The 10,524-nt window shown below is 47.0% G+C and overlaps 1 protein-coding gene across 1 annotated transcript; it reads left to right on the forward strand.

Annotated features, from left to right (window-relative positions):
• Positions 1-1,086: 1,086 nt before the first annotated feature.
• Positions 1,087-9,415, forward strand: LOC134208992 (uncharacterized). Its single transcript, XM_062684970.1, has 3 exons — positions 1,087-1,118; positions 7,750-8,589; positions 8,662-9,415. The coding sequence occupies exons 1-3, from the start codon at positions 1,087-1,089 to the stop codon at positions 9,413-9,415; spliced, it is 1,626 nt and encodes a 541-aa protein (XP_062540954.1).
• Positions 9,416-10,524: the final 1,109 nt, after the last annotated feature.

The raw sequence follows: 10,524 nt of genomic DNA on the forward strand, positions 1-10,524 counted from the left end.
GGGGGGAGGGGGGGTCTGCCATTTTCTTACGCTCCATATAAATAAAAAATAATTTGTATGGGAAAAATCTTACATGGGGGGAGGGGGGGTTGAAAAACCCTGAAAAAATGCTTACGTAATTAGTGTACGGCCCCCAGGTATTGCAGAAATGCCGCAAATACAACGTGCCCATACTGTCGTGACCTTTCGTCCTGATCCGCCACTCGACGCTTTGGTAGGCAGAGGGCGGTGCCACCCGCTTACTCACCACCTTAGCGGAGTCTGCCCAGCTCGACACTTCAGCAGTGAACTGCGGCGCCACTCGCTTTATCGCTGCTGAAATGGAGGTCCTCCAGGTTGCTGGTCCAACTCAACACTCCGGGAGACAGAGGGCGGTGCCACCCGCTTGTTCGTCGTCGGAGTGGAGATCTGCTGCTGTCCTGCTTCGTTCCTGCGTGGTCTGCATCGGTCGATAAACTGAATAAGTCATGGCACGAATACCCATCTTTATGACTGTGAAGTACATGTCGCGATAGTGATGGACAGCTTAAGAGTAAATTGTTCGGGTATGCTTTTCTTTCTACGTTTGACGTTTCGTTCTTTCACCGTATGTCGTCATATAACATTGGGCGCTTCTGAAAATGAAACTCGATTTCTTTTTTTAAATTTTACAAATTTGAACCTAAAATTCAATTAAGAATTCACTGCAAATAATTTTACTGTTTAATAATAAATGAACGATTTCGTTTTTTCTGTCAATTCCACTGATATACTACACATACATCATCTATTCATCGACTTCAAAGCCGCATGTGATATAATCTTTCACGAAGTCCGTTCAGCTATTTGGTTTTGCTGACGACATTGATATTATGGCACGTAGCTTTGAGAAGAATACTAGAAAAGGGAAGCTAGGCGGATTGGACTAGTCATCAAAGAGTCGAAAACGAAGGAAGAGGCTCAACAATGGACAATGTAAGCCGCCCAACATGAGTTTGTATCGGTGGTGACGAAATCGAGGTGATCGAAGAATTCGTATATTTGGGCTCACTGGAGACCTCCGATAACGATACCAACAGAGAAATTCAGGAGGAAAAATTGTTGGGAATGCAGGAGAATCATGAAAATGCAACGGTCTGGTGAGTTGTGGAGAAAACAATCATGCATGTACTGAAGTCGATCTAGAGTGCGGCGCTGCAATGAGCTCATTATATTGGCAGTTTTAGCGCAAAAAAAAAAAACAATCCGGAGCAAGATCGGGCGGGTTCTACTAGTCTTCTATATAATAAAAATGAGTTGAGACTTCCTTCCTGACGATTTAACTCGCGAACGGGTTGACCGATTTGCAAGATTTTTCCCTAATCGATTCGTTTTGGGATCCGCAAGGTTTGTATATACAAAAAGTTGGTGAATTTAACGGGGAAATGTAAAAAATCATTAGAATACAATTTTGGATAAGCTGTTGAGGGAAACAAAACAAACGCACCGACATTGATCTAGAGTGCGGTGCTGCAAATAAGTTCATTGTGACATTTACAACACCCGGGGGGCTTCGTTCACTTGGGGTTTGAAAAAATGGTCAAAATTTTTGGATGAAGTTATGTAGAGATATTGAAGTCAGCCGACGAAAATATCTGACGAAATATCTGACGAAAAAGCTTGATTTAGAAGTTTCATAATCGGAAGCTTAAGGACAAGCATCACAGAATTCAAAACTAAATTCAAACAAATTTTCAAGGGCACACCACTCAATACGGTGGCAGCGGACAACTTTTGTTTTTATTATTTCAGCTTTGCTGCGTGCGTGAAAATTTTTTTAAATTATTTTTAAATTATTTAATAATGAAAACGTAGTATATTGTTTGACTATTATCGGCGCTTTCAGTCTTAGGGGCCCCACACACGCTCCGACATGTTGTACAACTTTGACTCCGCCCCCAAGTATGTGCGACCAATTCAGTTTGTACAACCGTCTGACGAACAGTTGGTACAACCAAAACTCCAACAAACGTAATATTTCGTCATTTTCTTTGTGTATTGCTGATGGTGCTTTTTCACGAATACTGAATTGGATGAATTGAATTGGAGCGCAATTAGATAGGATTTGAATTGATCGAAAGATTGTGGATTGAATTGAATTTTATTGGAACGAGAATGGCGTATTATTGGAATTTTAGTGATGATGGATTGGAATGGGATTGAAATTTTTTTAGAGTTGGAATTGAATTTGATTGTGAACGGATTGGAAGTTGATTTGAGTTGTACTGGAATCAAATTTTCACAGTCCATACAGGAATTCCTACAGATGCTCCACCCGGAATTTATCCGGAAGTTCCTCCTGAAATTCATCCGAGAGTTCTTCCAGAAGTTTCTCTCAGAATTGCTCCAGAAACTCCTCGGGAATTTTCTCCCGCAGTTCCTCCCGAAACTCCTCGGGAAGTTTCTCCCGCAGTTCTTCCCGAAACTCCTCGGGAAGTTTCTCCCGCAGTTCCTCCGGAAGTTAATTCTGGAATTCGTTCAGAAGTTCCTCCCGAGATTTGACCGGAAGCTCCTTCCGAAAGTTCTTCCCGGAATTCCTATAGAAGCTCCTCCCTGAATTCTTCCATAAGCTCCTCCCTGAATTCCTCCGAAAGCTCATCCCGGAATTCCTTCGGAAGTTCCTCTGGAAAATAGAATTGGATTGTTCCAAGTTCAAGTTCCTCCCGGAATTCCTCCGGAAGTTCCTCTAGCAATTCCTCCGGAAGTTCTTCCAGGTATACCTTCACCTTTTGGGACTCCACCAGTAGTTTTTCCCAGAATTCCTCTGGAAGTTCCTTCTGAAATTCCTTCAGAAGTTCCATTCGGAATTCCTCCATTAGTTCTTCCCGGAATTACTCCAGAAATTCTTGCCAGAATTATTCAGGAAGTTCTTCCCAAAAGTTCCTCCAAGAATTGCTGCGGAAGCTCCACCCGAATTCAACCGGAAGTTCCTACTGGAATTCCTGCTGAAGTTCCTTCCGGAATTTCTCCGGAAGTTACTCCACGAATACCTCGGGTAGTTCCTCCCAGAATTCCTCGCGTAGTTCCTCACGGAATTCCTCCTAAGTTCCAAGTTCAAGGTCCTCTCAGAATTTCTCCAAAAATTCTTCCCGAAATTCCTCGGGAAGTTCCTCCCGGGATTCAACTAAAAATTCCTCCGGCAGTTCCTCCCGGATTTTTTTCCGGAACTTCTTGCCAGAATTCCTCAGAAAGTTCTTCCCGGAATTCCACCGGAAGTTCCTCCAAGAATTTCTCCGGAAGCTCCACCCGAATTCAACCTGAAGTTCATCCTGGAATTCCTGCGGAAGTTCCTCCCGGAATTCCTCCAAAGTTCCTAGTTCAAAGTCCTCCCAGAATACCTCCAAAAGTTCTTCCCGGAAGTCCTCGGGAAGTTCCTCCCGGGATTCCTCTAGAAATTCCTCCGGAAGTACCTTCTGAAATTTTTCCGGAACTTCTTGCCAGAATTCCGCGCAAGTTCCTCCCAAAATTTTTCCGGAAAATCCTCCACGAATTACTCGGAAAGTTCCACCCGAAATTCCCCAAAGTTCCTAGTTCAAGGTCCTCTCAGAGTTCCTCCAAAAGTTCTTCTCCGAATTCATCGGAAAGTTCCTCCCGGGATTCCTCTAGAAATTCATCCGAATTTTTCCGGAATTTCCTTCACGAATTCTTCGGGAAGTTTGTCCCGGAATTCTTCCGGAAGTTCCTCCCGGAATTCCTCCGGATGATCCTCCCGGAGTTCTTCCCAAAATTCCTCTTAGCGTTTCTCTGGAAATTCCTCCAGGAAATCCTCCAGAAATTCCCTTACGAGTTTGTCCGAAGCTCCTCCCGGTATTCCGAAATTCCTCCCGGAAGTTCCTCCATGAATTCTTTATGAAGTTCCTCCTGGAATTCCTTAGGAAGTTCCTCCGGGAATTCCTCAGAAAGTCCCTCCTGGAATTCCTCAGGAAGTCCGGAGGAGTTCCGGCTTCCCTCCGGGAATTCCTCAGAAAGTCCCTCCTGAAATTCCTCAGGAAGCTCCTCTAAGAGTTCCTCAGCAAATTCCTCCAGTAATTTCTCCAAAAGTTCCTCCAGGAATTCTTCCGGAACCTCCTCCCGCAAATCCTCCGGAACCTCCTTCAGCAAATCCTCCGCAAGTTTCTCCCGAGATTCCTCCGGAAGTTTCTCTCGGAATTTTTCCGGAAGCTCTTGGCGGAACTCCTCAGGAATTCTTCCCAAAATTCCACCGAAATTCCCAAAATTCCAAGAATTGTTCCGGAAGTTCCACCAGGAATTCAATCAGAAGTTCCCCCCGGAAATTCTTCCCAGAATTTCTTCGGAAGTTCATCCCGGGATTCCTTTGGAAATTCCTCCGGAAGTTCTTCCCGGAACTCCACCGGATGTTCCTCCAGGAATTGCTCAGGAAGTTCCTCCAAGAATTGCTCCGGAATTTCCACCCGGAATTCAACCGGAAGTTCCACCCGGAATTCAACCGGAAGTTCCACCCGGAATTCAACCGGAAGTTCCACCCGGAATTCCTCCAGAAGTTCCTCCAGGAATTCCTCCAGAAGTTCCTCCAGGAATTCCTCCAGAAGTTCCTCCAGGAATTCCTCCAGAAGTTCCTCCAGGAATTCCTCCGGAAGTTCCTCCAGGAAGTCCTCCGGAAGTTCCTCCAGGAATTCCTCCGGAAGTTCCTCCAGGAATTCCTCCGGAAGTTCCTCCAAGAAATCCTCCGGAAGTTCCTCCAGGAATTCCTCCGGAAGTTCCTCCAGAAATCCCTCCGGAAGTTCCTCCAGGAATTCCTCCGGAAGTTCCTCCAGGAATTCCTCCGGAAGTTCCTCCAGGAATTCCTCCGGAGGTTCCTCCAGGAATTGCTCTGGAAGTTCCTCCAGGAATTGCTCCGGATGTTCCTCCAGGAATTGCTCCGGAAGTTCCTACAGGAATTCCTCCAGGAATTCCTCCGGGAGTTCCTCTAGGAATTTCCCCGGAAATTCTTCCCGGAGTTATTCCGAATATTCCTCCCAGAGTTCCTTTGGAAATTCTTTCCGGTGTAACTACGGAATTCTGCCCGGAATTCCTCCAGAAGTTCCTCCTGCAATTCCTTCGGAAGTTCCTCCCAGAATTTCCACGGAAATTCCTCCAAAAAAATCACAGAAAGTTCCTTCAGGAATTTCTCCGGAAGTTATCCAAGGGTTTTCTCCGGAAGTTCCTAAGCGAATTTCTCTGGAAATTCCTCCGGAAGTACCTCCAGGAATTCCACAAAAAAATCCTACAGGAATTCCTCCGGAAGTTCCTCGAGGGATTCCTCCGAAAGTTCATCTAAGAGTTCCTCCATGTATTCCTTTTGGATTTCTTCCGGAAGGTACTCCTCGTTTTGAAAGTCCTCATTGTATTCCTCCAGAAATTCCTTCGAAAGGTTATTCACTTTCAATCTGTGGATATTCCAAAGAAATTTTCTGGGAATCTGTCAATGATTTCCGTTAAAATTTGCTTCAAAAGTTCAAGCGTGAATTCCTCCGAAAACTTCCCCGGATTTATTTTTTAGATAAGCTTTCTCGGAAATTCTGTCAGTAATTCCGCAATCAATTCCTCTGAGAAGTTCTATAAAAGTTCTCTCTGGAGTTCCTACAGAAAATCCTCTAAAACTCTTTTCAAATTACTCCTCCAACTCAACAAACTTTACTCAAACTCGATTCCAGAATTTACCGCTGCTAATTTAAAAAAAAATTCCAGGTGGTTCCTCCAAAATTTCTGCAAAAGTTCACTAGAAAAATTCTTAAGGCTTTATCCGATAAATACTTTCAGAAATTACATTTTTGTTTTCTATAGAAGTTTTATTCAAAATTTCTGAATTTTTGTGGAATATCTGAAGGAATGCAAAAAAATTTCCTGGTACAATTCATGGAGAATTTTTTGAAGATATTCACGAAAAAATTCCTTGCATGAGTTCCTGAAAAAAAATTAAAAAAAAAAAGTCAAGATGATTTCCCGATGGAGGCATTCTCGAAGGAATTTCTAAAAAAGTCTCCAAATTTCAAGTGAAATCCAATAATAATTCAAGGATTTTTTTTTTAAATTTTCATAAAATCTCTGACTCTGAAATTCTTGAGGAGATATCTGTTAGCGTTATAGGAGCATTTCCATTAATTCCCAAAGAAAATGTGGGACATTTCTTGAATAATTACATTGTCAGGCGATTTTATAAAAAAATATTTTTGGCCGGTCATACGCTGTATAACAATAGGCCAAGCGGCATAGCCAATTTTCACATGGCAGCGGCGCACAGGTCTAATATTATCTTATCATTATTCTATTATTATTATTATCGCATATTATCTTATTATCTGAATTATAGAAAAAATCACTTTCTGCTCCTGGATATTCCACCAGAGGAATTGAAAGCAACAGTGTTGTACAACAACACCATACACAATACAACTTGGTTGTACAACATGCTACTCCGCCCACCACAAGTCTGAGCAAAATCAAACTGTTTTGATTTCATCCGACCAACTTAGCAACTTTGAAACCGTCCGTCCGACAGTCGTACAACTTTCCCACAGACGGTCCGACTTGGCTCCGACCGAACCAAATTTTCTGGGGGCGGAGTCAAAGTTGTACAACACATCGTAGCGTGTGTGGGGCCCCTTACATGCAAATAAAAGCGTTCATGTATTTTTTCGTGAACAACAGCTACGGATTCGGGAACACAGTCACATTTTTTGGAACGTTCTGTAAAACGTGACTGATGTTCCCTAATCCATGAATTAAATTACGGTGTATTTTTGCTGGTTCACGAATTCGTGATCGTTTTTTTTTGCGTGTATAAAGCAGCTAAACCGTTATTGCGTCTATTTTCTGACGTTTCGGTGTACCTATTTCACCGAAACGTCGTAAAATAGATGCAATAACGCTTTAGCTGCTTCATAAGACTGGAAGAGCCGATAATAGTCAAACAAAATTGAGCACAACAGTCGAAAGCATCCTTTCAAATTTACGTAGTATAAAAATCTCAAGTAAATATTTCAATTTTGCCAAGAAAAAATTTGCATTGAGATGATTCCCGAATTGGGCATGACCATCCGAAACGGTCATTCAATGATTAGTAATGGAAATTCTCACTTTATATCTTCATAGCTGTTCCACAATACCTAACGATCTGAAAGCGATTTGATCTCGAGGGATCGATATTGCTTAACAAGCAGGAAATTACAAAGAGTTCCTAAGTTTAGCTGAAGTTCTTGAATATCTTATGAAGGTTTTATCTGCTCCATCGATATTGTTTACATTATATTATATGGCGAATCATCTCTGTAATAAAAAACCCAGATTAATTCACCTAGCGGCGACGATGGTTTTCTCGTTTCAATGAGGACTAAAGCTAAGCTAAAGCTAAGCTAAAGCTAAGCTAAAGCTAAGCTAAAGCTAAGCTAAAGCTAAGCTAAAGCTAAGCTAAAGCTAAGCTAAAGCTAAGCTAAAGCTAAGCTAAAGCCCCCTAAGCTAAAGCTAAGCTAAAGCTAAGCTAAAGTTAAGCTAAAGTTAAGCTAAAGTTAAGCTAAAGCTAAGCTAAAGCTAAGCTTAAAGCTAAGTTCAGCCCACCAGCTAAGCTAAAAGCTGGTTAAAGCAGTTAAGCCCAAGCTAAGCTGTCTAAAGTTAAGCTAAAGTTAAGCTAAAGGCTAGCCAAAGTTAAGCAAAGCTGGCTAAAGCCCAAAGCTAAAGCTAAGTTAAGCTCCAGCTAAAGTAAGCTGGGCAAAGTTGTTAAAGCTGCTAAAGCAGCTCCCAGCAGCTAAAGTGCCACCGCCCTCCCAGCTCCGTTCCAGTTCTGCTAAAGCTAAGCCAAAAGCAGCTAAAGTTCTGCCCCGTTGCTCCGCAAGTTGTTAAAGGCTCAGCCCCAGCCTGGCCTGTTGTTAAAGCAGCTCTGGTTGCTCAGTCCTGCCTCAGCCTGGGCCTCCCAGCCCCTGGCTCAGCCAGCTCACCAGCTCCCGTCCTGCTCAGCTCACCAGCCTGGCCTGCCCCAGCCTCAGCCAGCCTGCCTGCCTGCCCAGCCCTGGCCTCAGTCCCTGGCCCAGCTGGCCCCAGCCCGCACCAGCCCCGCCTCAGCTCCGCCCCAGCCCGGCCCCAGCCCGGCCCAGCCCCAGCTCCCAGCCCCAGCCCCCAGCCCCCAGCCTGGCTCACAGCCCCCGCCCAGCCCGGCCCAGCTCCCGGCCCCGGCCCACCAGCCCAGCCCCGCCCCAGCCCCCTGCCCAGCCCGCGCCCCGGGCCCGTCAGCCCGGCTCTGTGCCTGCCTCCGCCCTGGCCCCCAGCCCCCGCTCCGCTCAGCCTGGCCCAGCCCTGCCTGCTCAGCCCCAGCCTCCCAGCCTCGCCCAGCCCGCTGGGCCCGCGCCTGGCTCAGCCCCAGCCCCAGCCTGGCTCAGCCTCAGCCTGCCCCGCCTGCGCCCGCCTCAGCCTCACCAGCCTGGGCTCCAGCCCTGCCCCCGCCCAGCCTGCCTCAGCCCGCCCAGCTCAGCCTGTGCCCCCAGCCTCAGCCTGCGCCTGCTCAGCTCCCGTCTGCAGCCTGGCTCAGCCTGGGCTCAGCCTGCCGCTCAGCCTGCAGCCCGGCTCAGCCTGGGCCTCAAAGCCTGCTCAGCTCCCGGCCTCAGCCTGCCTCAGCCTGCCTGCCTGCCTCAGCCTGCCTCAGCCCCCGCTCAGCCTGCCTCAGCCTGCTCAGCCTCTGCCTCAGCCCCCCAGCCCGGCCCCAGCCCCAGCCTGCCCAGCCCTGCCCAGTCTGCCCCAGCCCAGCCCAGCCCCACCTGTGCCCCTGGCCCCAGCCCCAGCCCAGCCCCAGCCCCAGCCCCAGCCCCGTCTGCCCACGGCCAACAGCCCAGCCCCAGCCCGGCCCCAGCCCCGGCCCAGCTGGCCCGTCCAGCCCGCCCAGCCCCTGCCCCTGCCCCAGCCCGTGCCCCAGCCCGGCCCACACCAGCCTGTCGCCTCCGGCCCCCAGCCCGCCTGTGCCCTGGCTCCAGCCCGCCCAGCCCCCCAGCCCCGCTCCAGCCCGAGCCCCAGCCCCGACTGGGTGCTCCAGCCTGCCTGCTCCGCCCAGCCCTCAGCCCGCCAGCCCAGCCTGGGCCCCAGCCCCGGCTCCAGCCCGCCCCAGCCCCTGCTCAGCTCAGTCTGCCCGCGCCAGCCGGCTCAGCCCTGGGCTCCCAGCCCTCAGTGCCCAGCCTGCTCAAAGCCTGGCTCCAGCCTGCTGGCCCCAGCCCGCTCAGCCCGCCTGCCCGGCTCCCAAAGCCTGCCCAAAGCCTGCCCAGCCCTGTGCTCCCAGCTCCTGCCAGCCTGCCTCAGCCTGGGCTCAGCCCTGCCTGCCTGGCTCAGCCCAGCCAGCTCAGCCTGTTTGTGCCAGCCTGCTCCACTGCCTGGCCTGCCTGCCTCAGCCTGCCTAAAGCTTGGTTTAAAGGTTGTTTAAGCCAGCTGTTTGTGCTTGCTTAAGCCAGTTGCTTGTTTTGCTTTAAAGTTGCTTGCCCAGTCTTAATGGTTTTCGTTTCAGCTAAGCCAGCTTGCTTAAAGCTGGCCCGTTTTCAGTTTTTGCTTTAAAGCTTGCTTCAGTTTGCCTTGTTAAGTTGCTTGAAGTTGCTCAGTGCTTAAAGGTTTAAAGTTACTAAGCCAGCTTGCTTAAAGCTGGTTAAAGCTGTTTAGTTGCTTTAAAGCTAAGCTTAAAGCTGTTTCAGTTGCTCGCCTGCTTAAAGCTAAGCTTAAAGCGCCTTTCAGTGCCTGCTTTAAAGTTTGCCTTGGTTTTAAAGCTCAGCTTGAAGTTTCGTCAGTTTAAAGCTTGCTCAGCTTGTAAAGTTGTTTAAAGCTGTAAAGCTAAAGCTAAGCTAAAGCTAAGCTAAAGCTAAGCTAAAGCTAAGCTAAAGCTAAGCTTAGAATCATAAGCCATGTAACAGTATTGATCGATTTTATTGATATTGATCTTCAACGATTTTATATTTCGTTAATAATTATTTTTTTCAAAAGCTACTACAATCGCATTGCTTCTGATGCAAGATGGAATAATCCTTTATCACACCAAACCATTAAACCTTCGGCAAACTATTGCAGTTATTTACATTTTAAGAAAGCAAACTTCAACAAAGAGAAATCGATCAATGCAGTATCGGTATAATGATACACAAACCCGCCCCCCCCCCCCCATGATCAAAGCACCCCTGCATGATTACTAGCAAACTATAACTAACTAAGGTTAACAATTAGTTGGTACCTTTTGATATATGTAAGACCATCATTCTATGCGGATGTGGAAATATTTTTGTATTACTCAATGGAAATAAGAGCGAAATTCATAAAGTTGAAGATTTGATGCAACTTTCAATGTTTGGTTGCTCAATATTATTGAGCGACGCTGCTATACTGTCCACAAAACTTGCTGTGGAACAAGTTGGACAACAAAGTAACTATCCTGATGTGTTTCCTCAGTGCTTAATATGATACAAAATTGTTTCCTTTTTCAAAAATGTTACGCTTTTCGAAAATATGTTTCACTTGTCAAATCGCCCCAATGTAGGAAGGATGATATGC

Source organism: Armigeres subalbatus, chromosome 2 (genome assembly GCF_024139115.2).
Source record: "Armigeres subalbatus isolate Guangzhou_Male chromosome 2, GZ_Asu_2, whole genome shotgun sequence".
NCBI classification, from domain to species: Eukaryota; Metazoa; Arthropoda; class Insecta; order Diptera; family Culicidae; genus Armigeres; species Armigeres subalbatus.

Coding starts and splice junctions, on each gene's coding strand:
- LOC134208992 (XM_062684970.1), top strand. CDS start 1,087: ATGCAGGAGAATCATGAAAATGCAACGGTCTG. Junction 1,119..7,749: donor CATGAAAATGCAACGGTCTG/GTGAGTTGTGGA, acceptor CTGCTAAAGCAG/CTCCCAGCAGCTAAAGTGCC. Junction 8,590..8,661: donor GGCTCAGCCTGGGCCTCAAA/GCCTGCTCAGCT, acceptor GCCCCCGCTCAG/CCTGCCTCAGCCTGCTCAGC.